General features: G+C 38.8%; 1 protein-coding gene across 5 annotated transcripts in view; it reads right to left on the bottom strand.

Moving 5' to 3' along the window:
• The window catches only part of LOC126251386 (zinc finger CCCH domain-containing protein 18-like), a 135316-nt gene that overhangs the window by 74413 nt on the left and 33577 nt on the right, over positions 1 to 27326 (bottom strand). For 2 of the 5 annotated variants that reach the window (XM_049951776.1, XM_049951775.1), the window contains exons 3-7: positions 12000 to 12126; positions 4984 to 5070; positions 4728 to 4882; positions 1004 to 1372; positions 471 to 632 (exon numbers count right to left, since the gene is read on the bottom strand). In XM_049951776.1, the coding sequence (XP_049807733.1) occupies positions 471 to 632; positions 1004 to 1372; positions 4728 to 4882; positions 4984 to 5070; positions 12000 to 12126 (900 nt within the window). The remainder of the gene's footprint in view (positions 1 to 470; positions 633 to 1003; positions 1373 to 4727; positions 4883 to 4983; positions 5071 to 11999; positions 12127 to 27326) is intronic. The other 3 variants (XM_049951778.1, XM_049951777.1, XM_049951779.1) reach the window with 3 other exon arrangements.

The following is a 27326-nucleotide window of genomic DNA, read 5'->3' as shown; positions in this document are numbered from 1 at the left end:
GAGTCCGACCGTATCTGCCAGGCGCAATTCTTGGATGAGCCTGCTCTAGACTCGAGGAACACAACCTTAATATTGCCACTTTGAAGCTTTGCTGAGTGCCAGAAGGTCCTTGTCCACTAATGAAAGGTGTTACTCCACAAAACGGCAGATGGAGTAATGCACATCCTGTATTACCATATGAGGTCAATACACTCCTATACTGAAACTCAACATGCCTCTGATACAGGAACACCCCACATGGCAAGTGCTACTCAAGACCAATCACCAGTTTCTCAGTATACCCTGTATCTGTTCTCTGTACAACATGTCACAATGCTGCCAGGTACCTTTTATAAAGATACCTCATCTGTACGGACAACCATATCCCGTAACTTACAGATATTATTATATAAAGTCATTTTATTTTCATGGCCTCTAATGCAGTAAAAAACAGCACACTAAGAATCATTTTCAAAACAACTGGCACATACCTAGACGAAGAGTATGAGGATGCTGATGAATAAGAAGGACGCCGAGTGGGCCATTTGTTTGATGATCCTGTTTTTCTACTGGATGGTGACTTTGAACGCATCCATGGATCAGCCCACTCATCTCCCCGGCCTCTGTGGCTTGGAACAGTTATTTCTGCATACCTGGAATCACAGAGGTTTGCTCATTAGCAGGTAATGAATAGAATCAATGGTTCTACTAACCTCTAAAGCAATCAATTTAATGCATTAAGAGTCAAAAAGATAAATGAATGTTTCTTGAGTTATGTGACAAAATGTAAACATTTCTTTTTTCACACATTTAACTATTATACACATATCTTCAGAGACATATAAAGTAACAGTAGAATATTACTCAATTATGTGTTACCCCTGTTTACCAAAAAGTTACAAACCATGAATAAATCAAATTAAGCACAGGCAATAAAATCACTAAATGTTTCTTTCTGATCAAATCTAAGCACAAGATGAAGATAAAATAAAATGAAATAACTATGAAAGTAACTACAGATTACCTGTCATCCCGCCAAGCTTTCTCTGCACGCTCCACAATGACTTCTCGTGAAGATGGTGGTTTCTGACGACTGCTACTAGAACTACTTTTCTTATCATATTTGTCATAATAGTCTGAGGAAGGCCCACTGGAACGCTGGTGGTACTTGCTTGACCGTTCACTTCTGCTATACTCAGCTTCCACACGAAGAGCACGTGACTCTCCAGGTTCGTAGTGAACACGCCGCCAATAGTCGCTGCCTCCTCGGGAGCTGTGGTAGTATGGAGACTCTGGCACATCTTCGAATCGGTCTGCCAATATGCTGCTCTCTCGGACGTGTGGGCGGTACTTTGTCTCTGCATCCGGTCTCATGCTGTCATACATATAACCTCTGTCAGAAGAAGAGAGGCACTACAATCAGGACTGAATGTCCTTACCTCATAATTATTTCAAAGAGAAAACAAAGAAGCTTTAACAAACAGTCTGAGTGTTGTCATACAAATTGGACAATCAGATGGTGTCACAGAAAACTGTAAATTACTGCATTTCTAACATAAATTATCATTGGGCATTTAAAGGAAAGCAATTCACGTAAAAGGGCACATAGAAACAGAAGCTAGTCTACAGACATGTGCAACCTACAAAACAGGCAGCAAACTAACAGGCAACACTCAAACACATGAGAAATTGTGGAGGGTACCCTGTACCACTACTAGTCATTCCCTTTCCAGTTATACTTGTAAATGAAGCGAGGGGGGAACACAACTGTCAACATGCCTCCGTAAGAGTCCTAATTTCTCTTATCCTGTACTCACTGTTCTTACGCAAAATGTATGTTAGTGGCAATCAGCCACAAATGCTGGTTCTCCAAATTTTCTCAATAATGTTCCACAAAAACATTGTCATCTTTCGTCCAGGGAATCATACTCGAGTTCATGAAGCATTTCCACTGTAACTGTGTGCCGATAAATTCTAACAGTAACACAGCACACCTCTGAATTTAATCGATGTCTTTCTTCAATGCAACCTCGTGGGTCGTACTAGTGTTCTATAAGGGTCTCCTTCATAGATGAACTACACTTTCCTAAAATTCATGCAATACGCTGAAACCTACCATTCACATTCTCTACCACAATCCCAACAGGGTCATTTAATTTCACACTGCTCTGCAATGTTAACGCCTAGATATTTAATCTAGGTGATTGTGTCAAGCAGCACACTACTAATACTATCGACGCGCAAGTCGCCGAAGTGGCATCAAATTGAAAGACTTGCACCAGGCGAGCAGTCTACCCGACAGGAGGCCCTCATCACATGACATTATTATTATTACTACTAATACTGTATTTGGACATTACAAAATTGTTTCTCCAACTCAGCCACATTAGCTTACATTTTTCTACATTAAGAACAAGCTGACATTCATCACACCAAATAGAAATTCTAAGGCATTCTGAACCCTTCTAGAGTGAATCAATGACGACATTTTCCCATACATTACAGCACCATCAGCAACAGTCACAGATTGCCACTTTCCCTATCCGTCATATCATTTACGTATACAGAGAACAAGAGTTGTCCTATTACACTATCAAGCTTCCCTGGGGCAGTCCTGACAACACCCTTCTCTCTTATGAACACTTGCCAACAAGGACAACGTTCTGGTTTCTATTACTTGAGAAATATTTGAGCCACTTACATATCTGGGGACCTATTCCGTATGCTCAGACCTTTGTCAACAGTCCAGCGAGGCACTGTGACCAACACTTTCTGGAAATCTAGGAATATGCAATCTGCCTGTTACCCTTCGTCCACAGTCCATAGATATTGTGTGAGAAAAGTACATGCCCAGTTTCAGACAAGCAATGCTTTCTACGTCCTTGCCACTTTCTGGACAGGAGCTTTTCCTTGTCAAGGAAATTTATTATATTCAAACTTACAACAAGCTCAAGAGTTCTTCAGCAAACTGATGTTAAGGATATTGGTGTTTAATTTTGGGGGTCCATTCTTTTATCTTTCTTATTTACAGGAATCACGTGTGCTTTGCCCAGTCACTTGGCAATTTCCGCAGGGCAGGAATAAATGTGAGCAAAGTAAGGGGCCAATGATGAAGAGTGCTCTTTGTAAAACTGAACTGGGACTCAATCTGGAACTGGCAACTTGTTTGTTTTCAACTCTTTCAGTTGCTTCTCAACATTAGTTGGGCCTACATCTATGTCCTTCACACGTTCAAGGAGAAGGTGACAGTTACATTGGACCGGTTTTTTGTTTTTTTTTGTTTTTTATTTTTTGTTTTTGTTTTTTTTTTATTAGAGTTTGTAACTGTGAAAGGAATAAAAAGTTCATGTGGAAGTCTGAAGCGATTTTTCTTACACAATAATCAACATAGGTGTCAATATATACAACAATGGTTGGCTATCCCAGCTGTGCTAAAATTATGTCTACCTTTTTGTGCCCTATAGTTTCCCCTAGTTTATACTAGGTTCCCTTAAGATTCATTAGATATATTTTGTTTGGTGTTCATGAAAACATTTTCAGTTTCACTGATGAGATATGTATGTGCAGTCATTCCAAGAAAAGACTGATCATGGGGTTTTTTATGCGGCACAACTTTAAAATGAGTCTCATACTAAATTTAATTAGTCTCATACTACATTCAATTCATGGATATCTGTTGGTGGTGGCAGAAGAGCAACAAGAAAGATCAATATTTGTAGCAGTGCTTGAATAAGGCTGCTACTGTGAGACCAATGTGGTAAGTGATTTTATGCAATAACTGATAGAAATTATGCCAATATTCTGCTGTCATTGTCAATAAACAAAAATGGTATGAATACCGCACTAGACTAACATAAGGCCACCCAATCAATTAGTTGCACAAAATTTGACTTTAAAGTGTGTGTGTGTGGGGGGGGGGGGAGGGGAGGTGTTTTTGTTTGTGTGTGGAGGGGGATGGGGGAGGGGGCAGTAGGGGAACGTGTGTGCATGTGTGGGAAGCATCATGTCTCAAATTTTCCCTTCGCAATCACATGGAGGTACATATGCTATTTTCTGTACTGTATTATGCAGGAAGTCCTTTAATTACTCTCTTTCCATATCACGTGAGACTTCCTTCTTTCCCGGGCATACAGTTCCAACCTCTTTTTCTTTTCTTTTTTTTTTTTGACAAGTCCAGAACATGGTATGGCCAACAAGGAAGGAGCTCCATTCTACTCTATAGACACATAAGTAGACTGTCTACATAATATGACAAGGATAATGAGAGAAGTTACATGTAGGTAACATACAGTTTAAGTTTCCTATAGCGAAAGCTGAAATTGGATTCCAAAGTAATAGATGTGCATAATAATGCTGCTACACCTTAAATGCTAGTTTTCACATGAGTACAGTATTAGAAGCAGAATGGTTGTTCAATGCCACTCTAGGTGCTTGTGTGCTAAAATACTGTTTTTACGCAAAGTGATTTAATTACGGTGTTTGCATGTAGCTTACCAACTGAGAATTATACATAAGTTCCACTAAACTTTAACTGAATAATTACTTTAATTCTAAAGTGCTGTTTTCCTCTCTCTACCAGCCTACCAGCCTACTAGCCACAAAAAATGTTTCTGCAGTAACCTGTAATTCTTTCTATCATTTCCATTGAGATGTTTAAACATCAAGTTACTATCCTTTAAATAAACACACACACACACACAAAAGCAAGCAAACTAAATTTGAAAAAATTGAAGTATAAAGCAACAAACCCCCACCGATCTGCGTCGTCTCTCAGTATTGGACTAGCTGGACGTGTGTAGTAATCATTCTCCTTATCCAATTCTTCTTGGCCGAGACTAAGATTCATCTTCTTCTCTTCAAAATCCATATCTGTTTCCTTGCGCTTCGTGGACTTCCGCATCATCTGTTGGGAGAGAATGTGCTGCTCTTTAAAAAGTCTACACCAGGGAAATTTTCAAGCACCGATGCCCACGATTGATGTCAGATTATTTTATAGTATCTTACCTCTTTAGCCTGCCGCAAGCCTCTTTCCCAAGCTGACTCAAAAACTGGTGGGTCATCTTTCCGAGGTCCTGCGTAAGGAGCACCCATCTTGAACAGTTAAAAAATAAGAAATCAATTACAACTATTGTTAATCTTTGCCTCTATTAAATCCACCATAAATGATTCTCATATTGTCTCTGCCACTGAACACACTAAATTTTATTCCTGCTCTGCATTTATCTATCTGTTTCACCATATCTGTGTCAATGGCCTTGCCACTGCCACACTGGATAAACTACTACTTACCCAATTGCCGAAGTTAAGCAACATCGGTCCCTATTAGTTCTCAGATGGATGACAGCCAGGAAAGACCAGGTGCCGCTGGCACACATGCACACAAGCTACCAAAGGGGCATCTAATCGAAAAACCTGCACCTGACTATTTTACTGTGCCACTGGCACAAGGACATGAAAGCTACCGAAATGGCATCTCACTGAAAGACTTGCAACAGATTGTTGCATATTATTATTATTATTATTATTATTATTACTAATAGCACAGCCACATCTGTGCTGCTGTTCTACAAAGGATATTATGGCATTTGTATTGAGCTTAATGCACATTAGTATCAATAAGGAAACAACTGTTTCATATTCACCGCCAGTTTTAATAGAAAAAAATGGAAATGTTACTGCTCATATACAAAACCATGAGCTGTCTAAATATTACAGTTACTAACTTCGCATCAATCTGGAACAACTTCTATTATTGTCAGAGATGCACTGAAGAATTGCCAGTGCAATGTATGCAATTGCAGAAACATTTTCTCCATCTATAGAAATACAAATGTTTAGTTTAGTTAGTAACATACAGTAAAGCCATGTGTAAGGACGGCTGTCATTCTTTTTAATATTCTGTTAACAATCAACACTTCTGGGACTCACTGACTGTGAGTCATTAATTTATACAGACTTTGTGACTAAAACCATATGACGTTCCTTTAAAAGTATCTTATAAATGACAGTCCTTAATGGTCCAGCATAAGCAGATGATATTATTCACTGAAAAACTAATTCAGTGAAAAACTAATTCAGTGAAAAACTAATTCAGTGACAGTACGGACAATCAGATCTCACTTTCATAAACTGGCAGGTCCCTCCATATCAAATAAAATATAGGTGTCAATATCAGAAGGTTGTATACATTATTTTTCGTTTATTTACGTACCCACAGAAAAAAAAACACTCAAGTACAGATCCTGTGCTTTTCAGTTTTCAAGGAATGAAAATTGCTGATTATTCTGAGAATGCCACGAAACACAAATATCCATAACTTCAAAACTATTGAGACTACAAAATTTAATCTGATATTACTGCAAATATCTTGGATTAAGCATTAATTTGTTATTGAACATTATGATGCTGTAACATTTGTCAGATTTTACTAAAATCTCTCAATTTAAAAAACACAGAAAATCTCAAAACACTCAGTTTTTTCCTTAAAAAAACCTGTCTTTCATAGGTATGTTCATTAATTTCAAGATGGAGAAAGAATGGGTTCTTGAAAATCAAAGTAAAATGTTAAATTACATAAAATATCTAGAATTTAGTAACAAACACTGAAATCAGTACTTCCATTCAGAAACTAGTTGAGGTATTAGCCTTACTACGAATTTAATAAGATATTTATTAATACTGTACTATATAAGCAACAAAAGTTACCTTAAATAGGAACAACTACATTAGAAATATTTTAATGAGAATCTGCATTACTGCCAGAAGAGTTTTAATAAATTTCTTTCTGGAAGAAAGGATAAATATAAATAAAATAAAAAGGATGCACAAAGCAAACACTTTAACTACAGAGAAACCCCACTTTTACACTTTTCAAGGGACTTCAAAAACATGGCGTAGACGCAGGAAAATTTAAAATTTGGGAAATAATGTTTTATGCTGTAAAAGTTATGTATAGGATACCCCTTGCATATACCCCATGATATATGTACATATCAAGCACCAAAATACTTTTCAGTGACTTGTTTATTATCTAATGAAGGTTTATTATCTAATAAAAATTGCTGATGTAATTGGAACTGATAGCTGTCTGGGAAGTAGGAATGTTTGACTCAATTTCACATGTCATAATCGATGATTTTGAAAGCCAGCAACTGTCATTCATTATTAAAATAATGAATTACTGCACTAGTTATGTAATTTTTCATGCTTAGTTCGCCGTGTTTCGAGAAATTTTTCTCGCTGTCAACTGCAAATTTGTACATAAGTATTTTGCGCGTTATTTGAATGTGTGTTATTCTGCATCTCTTACACTGTAGTTGTCTTTTTGAGGTTATCAGGTACTATGCCTCATCAGTTATGTAGAAAACTACACACACACACACACACACACACACACACACACAAACTATCATTCACATTGTTTGTTTGTGTAACATCATAAAAAATTCATACGTAAATACTGCACTTGACAAGAGAATAAATTCTCAGAACATGTTTTGCTTAGCATGAATGAAATACGTAACCCACATTACGTTAAAACTAAAAACATTTGAGCTTCGCAAAGTGAATGACTTTCAACTAGCGCGCCAAGTGGCCACACACTGAAACACACTAAATATGGAACTCCCTGACATATTAAAACAGTGTGCCTGACCGAGACTCAAACTCGGGACCTTTGCCTTTCGCGGGCAAGTGCTCTAGCAACTGAGCTACCGAAGCATGACTCACGCCCGGTCATCACAGCTTTTACTTCTGCCAGTATCTCGTCTCCTACCTTCCAAACTTTACAGAAGCTCTCCTGCGAACCTTGCAGAACTAGCACTCCTGTGATGACCAGGTGTGAGTTGTGCTTCGGTAGCTCAGTTGGTAGAGCACTTGCCCGCGATAGGCAAAGGTCCCGAGTTCGAGTCTCTGTCGGGCACAGTTTTAACCTGCCAGGAAGTTTCATATCAGCGCACACTCCGCTGCAGAGTGAAAATCTCATTCTGGAAACATCCCCCAGGCTGTGGCTAAGCCATGTCTCCGCAGTATCCTTTCTTTCAGGAGTGCTAGTTCTGCAAGGAGAGCTTCTGTAAAGTTTGGAAGGTACGAGACGAGGTACTGGCAGAAGTAAAAGCTGTGATGACCAGGCGTGAGTCGTGCTTCGGTAGCTCAGTTGGTAGAGCACTTGCCCGCGAAAGGCAAAGGTCCCGAGTTTGAGTCTCGGTCGGGCACACAGTTTTAATCTGCAAGGAAGTTTCATATCAGCGCACACTCCGCTGCAGAGTGAAAATCTCATTCTGGACACTAAATATGGTTTGACAAAGGTGTCACGATGATCACAACAATCACAAAGCTGCATTTGCGCAGAAGAGACAGTCTGGAAATGATTGTGATCGGTCATGATATCTTCATTCGAATGAAACTAGTTACTCCCGATCAGCCACCATGCCAAGTAGAGCTTGGCAGCGGCGGGAGATATGGCACGAATTGTTCCAACTTTTACATGTTTACCTGTTCAAATCTGCTGCGGAGAGTGCCATGGTGTCAAGAAACTTAACCACATAATATTTGTAAACACTACTGGACAGCCAACATCATGCCAGTGTCATTTTTTCTCCACAAACATTTTTACATAATGCTTTAATCATGGTAAAATGAAAAATATGTTGACACAAAATCTGGTGCAAATTAACATTGTGGTCATAAGAAATTTGATGGGACAGTTGAAAACGTTAATTCCAGGAACATAACAGCGGGGTTATACTGTATGTTACTTGAAGTCCCACTTTTGGGAGGTTTTCGTTGCATTATCTCTTTTTAAGAAAATGATAATGGTGATGTATTATCCAAGTTAATGTATAACACTTCAAGTTGTCATCCTGAGTTCTACATTCTTAGGATACAATCAGCTGACACATCTAAGATTTCCAGATTAAAAAATGATGCAGTAGGCCACTTTGGACGAAGAACATGTGGAATTTCTTTGATGGCTCTTTTAAAGAATGAAGCCTACAAAACATAAATTGTGAAAAATAGTCACAACTAGTTAAGGCCACTGTAAGCATCCCAGGTTCAATGAAACTCAAGTCTTCAGAGCAAGAATGTTGTTTAGAAACAGTATGCATACTTGATTTATCACTCAAAGATTACGACTTAATTGCAGACTGAATTTCAGACACTTGAATGGGAGAATGTAGAATGACTCCCTTGGAAAGCTTTTAAATTACTGAATCACAGCAATAATTTATTTGACTTTTTAAGTATTTTTTGTAGTACAAATTTCAAATTGGATGCCAGGAACAGTTTCTTGTGCAGAACTGTATGCTGCTTGGGTGTTATTATTTGATTTCCAAATGGCCTTTGTAAACCAGCTCTAGCAGCAAGTTTTCTGATAGTGCCTCGAGCCGATCAAAGGCACCTTTTAAACACAGCAGACATTGGTGTCAACTATCTTCAAAAGCTACTTAGTGATGACTACCTTAATTTTTCCAGAAAGCACTTAAATTAACTCACACTTGAGAGGTTAAGAGACCTTCTATTATTTGATGCATGCAACATTGGTATGTTTTTCTGACTGGATATTTCAAGATTTTGAAAAATGAATTTTTATTTTTGCAAACTTAAATTAATTACTCAATATTGTTGTGTTTCATATCAAAGAAAAGCACAGTTCAAAAATTTTCAAATAATCTAGGTACAACACTACAGCTTCAGTACTTTTGGACTTCTACTAAAATCTATTCCTCAAAATGTTGGGGAATAAAACCTGCCTTGGTCAAAAGCAGTTAAAATACGCAGTATTTGTCAACTGCTGGGATACTGTAAACTATTACAAAAATTAATCAAAACTGGTTATTCGGGTATACAGGGTGGTCCATTGATCGTGACCGGGCCAAATATCTCAAGAAAAAAGCATCAAACGAAAAATCTGCAAAGAACGAAACTTGTCTAGCTTGAAGGGCACTATGGTTGGCCCGCTAGATGGTGCTGCCATAGGTCAAACGGATATCAACATTAAAAAGGAACCACCAATTTTTATTACATATTCGTCTAGTACGTAAAGAAATATGAATGTTTTAGTTGGACCACTTTCCTCACTTTGTGATAGATGGCGCTGTGATAGTCACAAGCATGTGGCTCACAATTTTAGACGAACAGTTGGTAACAGGTAGGTTTTTTTAAAATTAAAATACAGAATGTAGGTACGTTTCAACATTTTATTTCAGTTGTTCCAATGTGATACATGTATCTTTGTGAACTTATCATATCTGAGAACGCATGCTGTTACAGCACGATTACCTGTAAATACCACATTAATGCAATAAATGTTCAAAATGATGTCCGTCAACCTCAATGCATTTGGCAATACGTATAACACCATTCCTCTCAACAGCGAGTAGTTCACCTTCCGTAATGTTCGCACATGCATTGACAATGTGCTGACGCATGTTGTCAGGCGTTGTAGGTGGATCACGATAGCAAATATCCTTCAACTTTCCCCACAGAAAGAAATCCGGGGACGTCAGATCTGGTGAATGTGCGGGCCATGGTATGGTGCTTCAACGACCAATCCACCTGTCATAAAATATGCTATTCAATACCGCTTCAAATGCACGCGAGCTATGTGCCCGACATCCATCATGTTGGAAATACATTGCCATTCTGTCATGCAGTGAAACATCTTGTAGTAACATCGGTAGAACATTACGTACGAAATCAGCATACACTGCGCCATTTAGATTGCCATCGATTAAATGGGGGCCAATTATCCTTCCTCCCATAATGCCGCATCATACATTAACCCGCCAAGGTCGCTGATGTTCCACTTGTCGCAGCCATCGTGGACTTTCAGTCACCCAATAGTGCATATTATGCCGGTTTATGTTACCGCTGTTGGCGAATGACACTTTGTCGCTAAATAGAACACGTGCAAAAAATCTGTCATCGTCCCATAATTTCTCTTGTGCCCAGTGGCAAAACTGTACACGACATTCAAATTTGTCGCCATGCAATTCCTGTTGCATAGAAATATGGTACGGGTGCAATCGATGTTGATGTAGCATTCTCAACACCGACGTTTTTGAGATTCTCGATTCTCATGCAATTTGTCTGCTACTGATGTGCGGATTAGCCGCGACAGCAGCTAAAACATGGTTGACGTTTCACATGAAGCTGAACACTTCCTATTTCCTTAAATATCGTAACTATCCAGCGAATGGTCTGGACACTTGGATGATGTCATCCGGGATACCGAGCAGCATACATAGCACACAATAGCCATACATCAACACGATATCGACCTTTTCCGCAATTGATAGACAGTCCATTTTAACATGGGTACTGTATGACGAAGCAAAAACCGTCCGCACTGGCGGAATGTTACGTGATACCATGTACTTATACGTTTGTGACTATTACAGTGCCATCTATCACAAAGAAAAAAAAGTGGTCCAACTAAAACATTCATATTTCTTTACGTACTACACGAATATGTAATAAGAAAAATGGTGGTTCCTATTTAGAAAAACACAGTTGATATCCTTTTGACCTGTGGCAGCGCCATCTAGTGGGCCAACCATAGCACCATCTGGTTTCCCCCTTAAAGCTAGATGAGTTTCGTTCTTTGTAGTTTTTTCGTTTGATGCTTATTTCGTGAGATATTTGGCCCGGTCACTAACAACTGACGACCCTGTATATATTAAATTTGAAAGATTTCTACGTAGTATTTTTTAAACTGATTTGCTTTGTTGTCACTTAATATTTCTGGATACTGAAAGAGAATCAACATCTGGAAAACTTAATTTTCAAATTTTCATGTATCTCAGTGTATTATAACTTTTTTCTAGTAACTTGTGCTATAAGAGTGAAAATAACTTTCTGGGCATTTTGCACAATGAAAGACAGATTACGGCACCACTACCAGATGAAAACAAAACACATGTATCATGTTCCTTATGTACAGAGAGATATTTCTACAGTTAAATGTGTACACAAATAGCAGACATCCCAATAATTTCAGGAAGAAAAATATTACTTACAGGTACTCTCTCATATGGCCTGTAGTCCATCACTGGGTATACTGGTGGACCATTCATCGGCACAAGAGGCCTCACCATATCAAACATTGTGTAATTTCCTTTGTCAGTCACACCGGGATGCAGAAATCTTGAAGTGGAAATAATAGAAAAATATATGTAAATTAACATACATTGTAAAAACTGGTTAATACTTTGATGATGTTAGCAATGATGCTCCTAGATAATTTAGGATATCGTGTGACTTCCGGTAAATCTAATTACAGGATTTAACAAAGATACTTTGATAATGTAAAGTTATTGTTAAAATCCCCCCTCCCCGTCACACCCTCTCGATTCATGCATTTCACATTTACATTCAAGCACATATCACCATAATTTTTAATATGGACATCACATAAAAACACCATTGAAGTAACACAACAAAGATGCACACAATTATTCTGAGAAAGGTACCTGATTAATCATCTCTCTTAATGATAAATAGCTTTTTGGCTGCCTTGAAAACAGGCTGAAATCTTCTACCACTTTATGAGAAACCTCAGATATTAAATAAAACTTTAAAACTCTTAGTGCTGTTCTGTCATCAAATGAAATGGAAAGCAAACATTCAAATAGCCTAATAACTTAAACATTGTACTAATATGAGTATATGCATAGTAATTCACTTACTACTTACTTCACTAAAATTTGTACTAGTTACTGGAAGACCATATGCTACAATATTGTGTTGTTGGAATACTGACAATTACACTCATTAGATTCTAATCACCTTGCAACCAATCTTGCCTTAATAGTACGCGATTACAAGTAGGACTAAGCAGTCTTTGCCAGCTCATAACCTGTTTTCCCCTGAACCCTAGCACACACTTGGTAGGTAAAAGGAAATGTTTAATGTTCTGCAACACTTCTCAGTTTGGTGCAGATGTCAAATTCTTGGAATGATACTCAGAGAGTCAGTTCCGCCAAATGATCACACTTTGTCTATTTAATCAATTTTGAGCAAAGTAAACTGGGGCACTCATTTAAGGGGACATTGTATGCCTTATGCCGCCAATGTTAAGTTATAGAATTTTTTGACCCTTTATCTCGAAAACGTTTTAAGACACCAACTTACAATTTTCCATAATTACTGAACACACGCACCTTTCTAGATACACTGAACTAGAATTGTTACTAAAATTGTATTGTGGGGCATGTTATCTTTTTTTCCCCAAACACTCAATTTTTTTTACAATTTTGTAAATAAATGAACATAAAAACAAAACAACTCAGGATATTTTAATTATTCTAGTTCCATATGTGTTGAATCTCACACTTGGCATGCTGCGAAAATTTCATGTCTCTCCCTGCATCTTTTATGCACTAGAATTGCCCTGGCCAATAGTCTGTGTCTTCTTCAGTGTCACAACATCCCAGTGCTTGCCACCTCCTTTTCTTTCTTGCTTCTTTTGTCATTTGCTGAACAGCTCATCCAGTTCCTGCAGTCCTTTAGCTGTGTTCTGTCCAAATCTTACCCCTAACTTCTCCAGAACCTTAAGTCTTTCATAGTTCCCACCATTAAAAGTTATTACAGCTTCAGACACTGCTAACTTTAAGGGTTATAAGGCCAACAAATACATTATTAGGCACACGGCACCACACAATATTACTGAAGGACTCATTCCACATTCTGCGTCTTCCCATGTAAACGCTTCTTTAGTAGCTCAGGATTTGCCAAATCTCTGTAAATAGGTTTGATTGCCTCCATTACTGCCAAAGGAAGAGAATGTTTATGTGTAAATTCATGCAGGGTGCTAGAAAATTCAGCTGGCCTATATTTACACCAAGTGTTTGGTGGAGGTGGACACAAAGCATGACATGGCATTGGTGTTTTCAATTACTTCAGAAGAAAATGCAGGTCTCTCATATCTGTTACCCACAAATCTGCATTTCTTGAAGATACTTTTATGCTTAGTCATTTTATTTGTGTATAAAAGGCGACAGAAGTTAGCTTACTACAAAAATAGCCGATAATCACACTACTTTCAACGAAAACTAATATCAGAAACAAAGGACTGATTGTTTTATTTGTAATGCCAACTTCTGAGATGTAGAAGTAGGCACAAAACAAAGCAATTCACAGCCTTCTAGACAGTGTAGCTCCCCAGATATGACTGCTCAACTGTGGCAGTATATACGTAGATGCGAAATTTGACAGTCACACGTCAACATTCAAAATATTATTTGAAGGTCTCACAATTTTCCAATTTTAATGTATTATATACCAAAATGTCAGGAAAGTCCAAAGTTCATTATGGAGAAGAAAACAGAAAATATCACGTACAATGTCCCCTTAACTAACAAGTTTTAAGGGCACATTAAAAAAATACAACAGTGTAGGTATTAAAATCCATAATTTAACATAAAACAGAATGAATTCAATGTTATATTATGAAGTACAGTCACTTTGATTTTCAATTACATCCAAACACGTGGTGAACATCTCTGTCATAACACAAAGATTGTGACCTAACCTTAACTAAGTGCTATGAGGCACAGCTAGTATAAATCCAAAGGATGTCACTGTCTATAGAAAGTCTCTATAAATTCCCCAAATGGATCAATAATCAAACAATGTGGAATGCAGGAAACTGAAATACACACTATGTGCAACACACACTTCATCACGAGTCTGAAAACGAACTTTTTGGTAACCTAATTGCTGTGCCACCCACAGAGGATACACAATCAAGTTGGAATCACAAAAATGTTACGGAATGGATGCAAATGTGCTGTCTGCTTCCCATGACTTAAAAAGTAAAATGAAGTATCTTCAGGCCTTACCACATCGTGTGGTAACCAAGTGTGTTTATCATCTATCAAACGTCAAGCCCAGAAATCTCATCTAAGTCTTAAAATTTAGGAGACACACTGAAGTTTGAATAGATCAAAATACAAATATAGCAGTTAAATCTGATGCTGTCTTACCAATGGGTAACTGAGACCAACTGAATCTACCTCTTTCCTACAATTTCTTCATTATCAGCTACAACTGACCAATAAACAGTGCTTCTAACCATCACAACAATTAAAACATATCCTTAAAACAGACTCTTGAGAAATGGAAATCTGTTTTTAAAATGTTGGCATGATTATGACCAGCTCAATAGCTAAGTAATATTAGGAAAGTAGGATTCTATGAATATAGGAATTCAACATCAGAAACCTCGTTTCTGAAGCTGCCCACCATCTGTGAAAAAACAATAAAAAATGCACTATCCAACAAATAATTGCCTTAAATGATCAAAACTGGAACAATACCTTCTTAAGACACAATGAAAGTTACTCAGGAATTCCCGATGTGCTTCATTAGTAATGACGAGACAACAGTAATAATTAGATCAAGTGAGGATCTTCTCTAGTCTGAAAAGGGAAATCAAGGTTACCTCTCTTCCCACATCCATATGTTCTACCATCTGCCCAATTATGTTAGGCAGTGCATATAGGGTTTATTTTTACAAACTATTAAGACACGGTGATTAGCACTGTATCCATTCACGATTAAGAAGATTATTGTGAGCCTCAAATATAACAGAATCCAGTGCCCAGATTGAGGAAGATCAGTTGTAAGTATCCTTACTGTTGGGAATTAAACCCGTCTCTTTACATTTTGAATGGAAATACATACTTACATCAAAATTACTTTGCTTTATGGCTTACTTCACTTTCATAATAATAGAACACGTAGTGACATGAATGAATAACAATTTATTAGCTGATACATTACATCAACATAATGTGGCGACTAAAAAAATTAAAACACCATAATACTAATATAAAGTATGCAGTAGCCTTGAAAACCTAGATTGTCAGCTATATGGTCACTACCAGTTCTACTCTATGTCAGTCAAACAATTAGTGCGTGAAAGTTGGAGTATTGCCTTCCACATTGACATCACTATCCATTTTAAAAGGACCATAAAATGCACATACTGTGGGGAAAAATTTAGTATTTCAAATTTTGGCATTCAAACTAAAGGATTAGTGGAAGCTAGCTAATGTTGATATCATTCCTACCATATATCACACACAATCTATGAAACCCATCTCACATTGTCTGAATTTTCTTTTTAACAATGGATCTGCATAATGCTATACTAATATTTCTTACGTCAGTTGTGTGCTACTAATATCAGTAATGCTTTTGTTAGTGGTTTCACTAATGTACCCATCTTATCAGTAACCCATCTGTCATGATTTTCTCTCTTTCCCGTTTGTAAATCCTGAAATTCTGTATGAAAAATTTCTTGCATGGATTGACTCCATATTATGAATATAGCCACAGTAACATTGTGTAAATGCAATTAAATAATTATTGATCACGATGTGACTGTAGGATGTTAAATGTAAATTATTAAGACAGAGCAGGGAATCCTGGATGGCACAGACAAGCAAAAAGCTTAAGATCTTATTATGTATATAGAATACTTTGGTGATTGTGATGTATAGATAAAATGCACAAGAAATGCTTTGGACTATGACCAGACCATGAATGCCACACACAATGCAAACTTGACATATGAGATCATGCAGGCAATGGCCTTTTCATACGACACTGCGTAAAGGAAGTATCATGAGTACCTTGATTCTGGAAAGAGCAATACTGTCACAGCCATCTCTTGTGGGCAGTACCATACTGAAGACAGGGGACACAAGTGACTTTCACAATTTATAACGTCTGACATATTGTGCACAGTGCAACAAAACACTCACCATTTCAATGCTGCACAATAATTAGTGAGCTGCCACACCAACCACATGGGACACAGAAACCACCATCTCACTCGTGTATCTCTGTGCACAGGGCTTAACGATTAGCATGGGGGCAAGAAACTGTCATTGGATAACTGAAGCATGTAAAAAGATAGACTACAGCACCAATGATAGCAGGGTATGAATACATTACACCCAAGAGTATGCATCCAGCTAGTCAATAGGGAACCAGTCAGTCAGTTGGCAGACATATTCTCACATGAAGGATGTTTACATGGGCTGAAATGGGAAGTTTTCACAGACAAACAAAACATGAACCTCTTGCCGATTATGTGCACACCTGTGCATCTACAGCATCCAGCAGGCAATCTTCACATTGAGCAAAACAATGTAGCACCTCATCAACTCTAATTGTATCAGAATAGTTTCAGGGTCACTTCCTAGACTATGTGCTTTTGTGACCTTTAGCTCATCATATTTCAATCTTACTGAGCACAGCAGTCATCAGGGTAAAAGGGAGTGCTACAAACTATGATTGCCTTTAAAGCACCCAAGTGCATTGTTTTAAAGGTGGCAAATAAAAAAGAAGTCTCAATACCACCTTTTCTTAGACATTAATATTGATCCACTCACTCTCACACAACACTGAAGTATTATTTTATACTTGCATTAATCTTGTTTTTATGTTATGATTTTGAATACATATGTATTTTTGCTAAATACTGTAATTATTGGGAACCATTTTCCATTTACACAGAACTGTGATGAAAGTGGTACATCACTCCCATTACGGTCAATCCGTATCAACTAATATAATTTTGTTTCATTTTTGGACCTTGGTCTCTCCAACTACTCTGATTTTTCAATACTTAATAGTACCCATGAAGCTAACAAATGCAGAAAATTCTAATAGTCTTTGATATTTTCAGTTTTTTGTTTTTGAGTTTCAAAAACGTTTGTCTGGTTGCCCAAAGGTTTTGGGGAATAAACTTGAATATATTTAAAAAACAACTGAAGCCACAGAGTAGAGCTGGTGTCATTTTAAGGCTCTTCAACTATGAGTTGATTTGATACGATATGCAAAATAACATTACTATGATATTAATTTCATATTGAAAAAAATTTTTTTTTTCAAAAATCTTGAAAACATTCCTTTCATATTATCTCGACAAAATGTGTTCAGAATGAAACTTTCACTCTGCAGTGGGGTGTGCACTGATATGAAAGTTCCTGGTGGCACTTGACCATGAAAGACATGAGTCCCAAATTACAGCCTGTCTGGCACACAGTTTCAGTCTGCCAGGAAGTTTCTCACATATTCCTGTTGCCTCTGATAAAAGTCTGAGGATGGAGAAAGAATGGGCTGACAGGGAAATTAATTCTTAAATACTGTAACACACAGTTGCACTGCACCTACATTTCATTGCAGTTAATATTGGAAGGAATGGTCAACAATGACAAAGTATGGAATTTCTGCTTCAGCTTGATTTATACTGTTACAATAGTTTTTTCCATTAAAGTATTTATAGGTATAGGAGGCAGACAAGAAAACGGAAAACATACATTACCGTGCCTAATGCGGTGGAGGAATTCCCGTCGTAATTCAAAACAGTTTCCAGTCATCTCCGAACAAATAAACAGAGCTCCTAAACGGTTTTCAAGGGATTCTTACACTATTCTTACTGCAAACTAGTGGAAAATTGTGGTAAGAATAATGGAGGCGGATAGCAATCATGCAGCCTTCTATTCAAAGTAGACCACAAAGGCTCAATAATACCGATATCTGGTGACTGTGATGGCTAGGGGAGATGTCACTGTACATCCTTATGCTCACAAAATTAGTTCTGGATGACGTGAAGTGTGTGAACAGTGGCCCTGTTGTTCTGAAACACGGTATTACCATTGCGGAAACAACACTGTAGTATGAGAGGAACCTGGTCAGCCATGATTATTACATCATCCTTGGCAGTAATGTGACCTTGTAGAGTAATTATGGGGTCCATGAGAACACTGTTCTGACCATGTCTGACACTAACATAAAAAATATGTTGTGTTTTACTAGTGGCACTCCTGCACAATACAAAAACCAAAACAAAGAAAAATATGTCTTGACAAGACTGGTTACAATTCTGATGCAGAACAGCTCTACTTAACCACAGTATACGGTAAAAGTGCTTGCAATGGTCTTGGGGTTACTGACTAAGCTAAAGCAAGTCAACAAAGACCACTTCGAAATCTATCTGACAAACCCAGCATTGTCAGGGTTTCCATTATGTCATTTTTCTATTAGAAATGAAAACAAAAGTGAATTATGTTTGTAGCGTAACATTGAAGAAATTTAATTTCTGCATATTCATGAAAACACCTTTGAAACTATGAAACAGTCATACAAAGAAATATGCACAATGTATGATCGTATAAGTACAGCTGCTTCGCTTATCTACAACACTATTTAGTGAATTTCTCTATGACACCACCTCTTTGTAGCTCTATAGATGGGTAATGTTTTCACCTACCGCCATTTGCACTTCGCAGTTGAAAGCTGTCAAAAAAGCCGACTGGTGTCAGGGATTTCCTTAAGTTGACCTGAATGTGGGACTGGCACAGCAGTTAACAATAAATGTATTAAAACTTCGTGCATGATGCGGCATTTTTTCCCCATGTCATAGTGCTTATGAAGTCATATTTCTTGAACTACGTGTCATACAATGATATATTTCTGTATGTACATTCAGTGGCATATGTAAGTACTGTCTTCAAAATATGTTGAGAATAGAGTTCTTAGCACAGAAGTAATGAATTTAACCATTATCCACAGAATGGGAGTTTTTCATGAATTTTACTGTGTATGACGCCATATCTCCTGAAATATGAAAAGTAGTGGCTCTTACACCACAGAGATTGTTGCCTAACGGTCAGGGATATGTGTACCAAATTTGGCTGAAATCAGTGCAGTGGTTTAGGAGATCTAGAACATATACACACACATACATACATACATTTTTATAATGTGTAGGGATTAAGGCTTCCGTCCCTCTCTGGGGGACACCACCTTGGCGAAGCACTGTCTGTACGGGTGGAGAGGATTGCATACCCGCGGGAAGCTGAGGGCTATGCCGAAGGTAGAGGACCTACTGCCGGAAAGGCCTCAGCCGATGGATCAGACTAAGAGTGTCCCACAACATCCCATCTTCCCTATCCTCTCCTAGTCCTACCCTATTCCCTGACCCAACGCAAGGTGTGATGCAATCCATGCTGAAGGGTGCATGGCACATGGAAAGATGTGTCGTAAACAGGGCCTCAGGGATACCGGGCGACCTCCCTGAGTAATTACCTTACACCGCACGGGGTATTCGTGCTGTGGACCTTCTAGATCCCCAAATCTCATGGGACCAATATGGACACAATTATAGGAAATAAAGAAAAACAAACTGAGGGGCAAATTGAGACCTCAGATACCCAAACATCGGGGACAGAACCAATGGAAGGCATTCCCACTATTGAATCAGGGTCTAGACCTGAGCCAGAAGTAGGAACTGTAACTTAGAAGCTAGACCAGCAGTCTGGGGCCCAGAGGAGAAAGATACTCAAGGAACAGAGGAAAAAGGAAGGGAAAGAATGGCTTCCTAAAGACAAGTGGAGGGAATTAAAGGGACTAGAACCTAAGCCCCCCAGGAAAATACAGTCTCACGTTGAAGAGATATGCAGACCCCCCACAATATCAAAGACATGTAGTAAGCGAATAAGGGAGGAATCAAAGACCCCCTCCTCCCTGGATAAGCGAGTCCAGAAAAAACCGAGGCAAAAAAAGGAAAACAGACCTATAGTCTCGGATTTTAGGGGGTGCACACGGTGGAATGTCTCAGGGACAAGGTGCCCATGATATCCCCATGGGAAGATGTGAAGCTGCTGATTAAGATGGCAGCGGAGCTTCTTAAGACCGCAAAGATATCATTATGGGTACCTAAGATCCTTAAGGAAGTCTCTTCCAAGCCTCTGTTCAGGAAAATAGGGGTCCAGAACCCAAAAGTATCGACAGAAGACTGGAGAGTGATTTACCAGAAAGCTGCTCTGGAAGGACAAACCCTGGTGGTGGAGGTCGGTGAGAAGTCCCTGAAGGCGATGCGGGAGCAGGACCTGAAACTGTTTTTAGGGTTTTCGCAGGTCAGGTTCTCAAAGACCTCAAAGATGGCAGCAAGACGGAACCTGGAGGTGCTGCAGATTAATCTGCAGCACAGTAAAGGGGCCCCTGCTGCCCTGAGTCGCTGCCTGGGGAGACAGGAAGTGGACATGGCCCTGATACAAGAACCCTATTTATACAAAGGGGGTGTACCAGGCCTCGGTGGCACTGGAGGTAAACCGATCTATGCTAGGAATCTAAGAAACTCCAGAACATGCATCTATGTAAGAAATGGCATTTCTTTCGTGCCAATGATGGATTTCTGCACTAGGGACTTAGTGACCATTAAAATGCAGCAATGTGAGGAAGGTATAATGAGGGAAATTATTTTGGCCTTAGCATATCTTCCTTAGGAAGACAGCTCTCCTCCTCCTTTGGAGGTGAAGAGACTGGTCGAGACTTGCCATCGGCAAGGTGATCAACTGCTGGTGGGATGTGACGCCAATGCCCACAACCTAGTGTGGGGCAGCAAGGACATCAACGGTAGAGGTGAGTACCTTCTTGAATCTCTTTTAGCTAACAACTTAGAGGTCCTGAATAGGGGCAACAAACCTACATTTAGGAATAGCAGAAGGGAAGAAGTAATTGACATAACCTTTGGCTCCATGATGATGGGTAGCTATGTCAAACAATGGCATGTGGTGTTGGAGCCATCCTCATCGGACCACATGTACATCAAATTCAAGGTTGAAATGGGAATCAGACAGACCATGACCTACAGGAATCCCAGGAAAACGGACTGGGAGACATATAGAAGGGACCTTGACTTAGGCTAATCAGAAATTAAAACCTCAATAAGGAATCCAGTAGAATTTGAGGAAGTAGCAGAGGCTGTTACATCTGCCATAGTGACCTCATATCAGGACAACTGCACAATCATCAGGAAGGGCACAAATAGAAGCGTTCCTTGGTGGAATAACAAACTGGAAATGCAATGAAAACAGGTACGGAGACTGTTTAATATTGTGAGACATAAAGGACAATGGGCTAAATATCGTGAGGCCCTTGTCAATTATGATCTTGCAATCAGACAAGCAAAGGAAGCATCCTGGAAGGCATTCTGTGAGGAAATGGATGGCACGGCTGCACAAGCCAGACTTCACAAGATTCTCACTAGAGTACCAACCAATCCAGGAGGTACACTGAGGAAGGAGGCTGGGGAATATACAAAGACAGCACATGAGACCCTGGAATTGCTCCTCAAAACTCGCTTTCCTCTGCCAGACAACACAGACCAGTATGTGACCCCAGAGAGACAACGGTTCTCAGGCGCTCTAAGAGAGGACTGGGAATCAGCCAAGGAGTGTGTGAACTTCAACAAAATCCAGTGGGCGGTGGGAACATTCCAACCGTTCAAGTCACCTGGCCCAGATGTTTTCAATCAGGTGTAGTTGGCTAATGGTAAACGACATGGCTGGGAACCGAAAGAAAGCAAGACCGAATTCTGGTCGATCATTCGTAAGAGTCCTGTGCCAGCTATTCAGGGTTAGCCTAGCAGTAGGAATCATTCCCAATGCTTGGAGGTCAGTGAAGGTCGTCTTCATTCCAAAGCCAGGGAGAATTGATCATACCAAGGCCAAGGATATGAGACCAATCAGTCTTTCCTCGTTCATTCTCAAAACATTGGAAAAACTGGTTCTTCGATTCCATGGTAAGGGCAGCAGATGTGCATGACCTGGGGACCACTATATGTAGGTGGACCAGGGCCATGCTTAGTGGAAGGAAGTTAGAGGCTACCTTGATGAACAAAAAGATGGTAATTAAAACCACTAGAGGCTGCCCACAAAGAGGAGTTTTGTCTCCTCTATTGTGGAATCTAGTGGTGAACGAACTCATTGTGGAACTAAGTTCTAGACAACGCTTATGCCAAGGATACGCAGGTGACCTTGTCATGGCAAATTCATTGACACAAGGAGGACTGGACATTGTGCAAAAATGGTGCATTAAACAGAATCTGAGAGTTAATCCTAAGAAGACTGTTGTGGTGGCATTCACGAAGAGACATATTCAACACTCAAGTTGGAATCCAAAGCTCTTCAATGAAACTCTACCTGTGAAGGGGCTAGTGAAATATCTAGGGGTAACCTTGGATGAGAAGCTAACTTGGCCCATCACATTAAGAGCATCTGTTCCAAGGCAAAAAGGACTCTAGTGAGTACTAGAAGGGCTTGTGGCAAAAACTGGGGCCTAAGCCCCAGGGGTATGCACTGGATATGCACCACAGTGGTTAGATCTAGGATTACCTAGGCAGCCGTAGTGTGATGTAAGAAGGTAGAACAGCGGGTTCCTGCTAAGGAGCTTGCTAAGGTGCAGAGAATGGCCTGCTTAGCCATAACGGGCGGAATTAGCAGCACACCAACTGCTGGAATGGAAGCCTCCACTTCACCTTTAGGTCAAGATGGAGGCAGCAGCTGGGGCACACAGACTTAAAACTGGTAAAAACTGGGTCTAATTCAAATATCCAGAGTCACACACTAACATGGAGAGTGAGGTAAATATAGGAATGGCTGGGGAAATGCCTGCCGACTATATAATAACTCCCAACTGCTTCGACAGGCCTTACAACATAATAATTGGAAGTAGGGAGCAGTGGGAGAAAACTGTTCGACACTGTATGGGGGACATCCATTTGGTTCACCAATGGGTCGAAAACAGAACAAGGCATTGGGGCAGGGGTGTACGGGGTTCAGCCAAGACTGGAGAGCATCATCTCACTAAGAAAACTGGCCTCTGTATTCCAAGTTGAAATTAACTGCAATCAGGGCATGTGTGAAGGAGAATATGCGTAGGTGCTACAATGACTGTAGCATCTACATCAATTCAGACAGTCAGGCAGCCCTGTAACCATTGGCAGCTCCTGCAACAAGAGTTAAGATTGTTGCAGATTGCCACAGGGCTCTAGTAGAGCTAAGGGGAAGCAATAGGGTAAACCTAGTGTGAGTCCCTGGCCACTCAGGGATCTGTGGCAATGAACAAGCCGACAGACTGGCTAGGGTGGGGGCAACAACTCCATTAATTGGACCGGAACCTGTCCTGACAATCACCAAGGCTATGATCAAACTAGAACTATGTAACTGGCTTAGGAAGAAGCACGTAGGATATTGGACCAAGGTCCATGGGCAAAAACATGGTGAGGTAATGATGCCCAAGCCATGATTTAAAAGAAGCTCTGTAATCCTTGGTTTGAACAGGAAAGAGATCAAACTCAGGACTGGACTGATGACAGGTCATGGGAATTTCAAAAAAACACCTACACACAATGGGTATAACAAAAGGGACAACTAGACCTGAAGAAATTGTGTCTAACAAAAAACTGGTAGAGGGACTCCTTGCACTATTTAAGGACACTGGTTGGCTTACTAGACATACATGGAGAGATACTGCACAATAAACCTAGTTTCGGTGAGGGCAGTGGTGGGTCAGACCTAAGCTGTTAGCTTCCCTGTTAAAATCAATCAATCAATCAATCAATCAATCAATCAATCAATCAAGGCTTCCATCAAAGTCACATGTAATTTTTTTTAATGGTGACTAGTTTTAAATGGTTGCATTCATCTTTAAATCATTACCTACATCAGAAGGCAAAACATTAATAAAAAATAAAATGTTAAAATACATAAACAGTTTTCCAACATTTTGTGGGCACAGATTACAGTAGTGCAATACATCATTTACAGTATACAAGCAGCCCTAATGTTTCGTTGCACAAAATTCCAATGGAATTTTCAAAATATTTGTCCGTACATCAGGTCACCATAACAAATGTGATTTGACTGTAATGTAATTTCAATGGCAACTTTAAAACTTGACAGGCATCTTCAGCTGTTTATTATGTATTTGAGTGAGATGTCACTTCAGGGATTATTAAGTTAAATGAAGTTAAATGAAATACATTCATATTGCATTTATAAAGGCTGCAGACATTGTAGCACTATTCTACAAAATACTGACATGCATGGCCATCTGCTGACTGCTGTGTTGAACCATATTTCATAAAAAAATATATATATAATAATAATAATAATAATAATGTACATAAATTTGGACAGTTCATTCATCAAATTGTCCAGTTCCTTATCTTCCATTTATATAATTCCCATTCCTGAGCTATAACATTTTCATTTCCATGGGTGCTATGAGCAGAATGTTCAAGTATTTTCCAAATTTTCATGTTTTGTGCTTCACAAATGATGTCCAAATGCAGTCTTGTTGTTCAGGCTGATATGTTCCTTGTATCTAGTTACAAAATTATGACCAGTTTGACCTACACAAAAAAACTCTTGTTCCACATTGGACTCTATACATGCTAGACACACAGGCAAGTCACCACCGCAAAGAGAGATGTCATGGCAGATAGTTGGTGTCATCCCCTATTATTGCATCTGAATGTGAGGGTTTATAATAAATAGAAAATTTCAACTTATTTTCTAGCCTGTCAAGTAAGTGTAAGAAATTACTCTTCCTTTTGGGCTCTGTTTCTGCAGTGTATTTAATATTGCAGTACTGCTCATTAAAAATCATGGGGAGGGCAAGTAGATTTTCCATGTGCAAAAGTACGCATATTATTATTAAAAGGAGAGAGATTCTGATAGCAGAATTAAATAGCTGCTTGTATAAAAAAAAACTAACAAGCTCATAAAGATATCCAATGAACTAATGTGTATGCAGTAGTTATTTTTCAGTAATGAAGCTAAGGATCTGTCAATCACTGATAACATGCTACAAGGGTCATTAGACATAATACACCTACACACTAATGTGCCAATAGACAAACTTAATTTACTATGCTATGGCATAACTGTACCAATAGAGGCATAGTTTGGCATGACAAAAACCCACATAATGAAAAAAGTTTATTACACTGAAGTATCGTACCAGTATTATACATATTATGTTATGCATCTGGTGTGAATGGTGTTTACAGATCACAATGCAGAATATGTGACCGTTTTTATATAGATCAAACATGTACAAGGAACATATCACCCTGAACAACAAAGACTGCTTTTGCATATTATTTGCAAATCACAAAACATGTAGCAAGTAATATCGAAAATACTATGAAAATTTTACACACTGTACCTATTGGAATGAAATGGAATATGCCTGAGGAATGGAAAATATATAAATATAAGATAAAGGAAATGGACAAACTGATGAATGAACAATACGGATTTAAACACAATATTTTTTTGTTCTTTCCAAAAATGAAATATAATTTAGTATAGCAGTCAGCTGAAAACCATGCATGTCAGCATTTTGTAAAATAGTGCTACAATGTCAATAAAATATGAATGATTTCATTTTAACATCGTAATTCCTGGAAAAACAGCGCACATGAATCTATATTAATAATAAAACTGAAAAACCAGTGTGCTTGTCTGTTTGAACACTCTAATATCCAAAACTACCAGAAGAATTTTTATGGTTTTCTACAAGTAACCTGAGCGTAGCTTGGGGCAACATATAGGCCATATTTCATCAACATCAGATACAGAAAAAATTATCTGTAGTTTAGTTTTATCTAAAATCCTTAGCTCAGCTTAGTGCTTTGGATGTTTAATCATCACAAGGTAGTGCACCAACATCCAATGGATGGTGCTGTTAGCTCCATAGTACACCAAAGAACCAGTAGGTAGTGCTGGTAGTTTTTTGTGACAGATGCATTTTTGTAAGTTTATGTCACTGACAGAATTAAGTGTCACAATCTTATCCTCACGAATACAAACAAACAGCAAATTTACTTGGCTAGGATATACAGATTCACTGATTTTTCATTGTGTATTAACAACTTTGCTTCTTATGATAAGTTTCATTTACATTCTTTGCTAGGAAAGACGGGTTTATTAAGTTTTCTTTGTTATTTGGGTGCCTACTCATTGCATTTTGATTTAGTTTTGTCTATGAATAAAACTGCCTAGAAAATTCTATAGTCTTTCTGAATACACAAAAATACACAATACAAGCAAGCGAGTTTTTACACCCCGAATCTTGCGAATGCCTCACAATTTACCATTTTGCCTTAAAGGTGTACAATTCCTGGTGAGTTTCTGTTAAGTCATGACCATAATCAAAGCACAAAGACAGATGAAGTGTCTCATGAGTGTGGACGTTAAGGAGCATTTACACTTGGGCGCCTTGCGGCTGTAGCGTGCCCCAGATGGAAATCGAGGTGTCCAATGTGAACACAGGTGTGAATGGAATCACTTGCACACACATGCTGAGGAAGAGGCATGTATTTACATGTCTACCTATACTCGTGTGGGGGGCAAGTTACAGCCACAGGTAAATGCACCTTCAGTGATAGTTGCTTTCCACATGGCCCGTTATACATGCCTCTCTTCCATGTTAGTGAAACCAACGACCTCTTCATGCATGTCCCAATGACACTACAC

Source organism: Schistocerca nitens, chromosome 4 (genome assembly GCF_023898315.1).
Source record: "Schistocerca nitens isolate TAMUIC-IGC-003100 chromosome 4, iqSchNite1.1, whole genome shotgun sequence".
Taxonomy (NCBI): domain Eukaryota; kingdom Metazoa; phylum Arthropoda; class Insecta; order Orthoptera; family Acrididae; genus Schistocerca; species Schistocerca nitens.
This window is presented reverse-complemented; position numbering and strand designations above follow the sequence as displayed.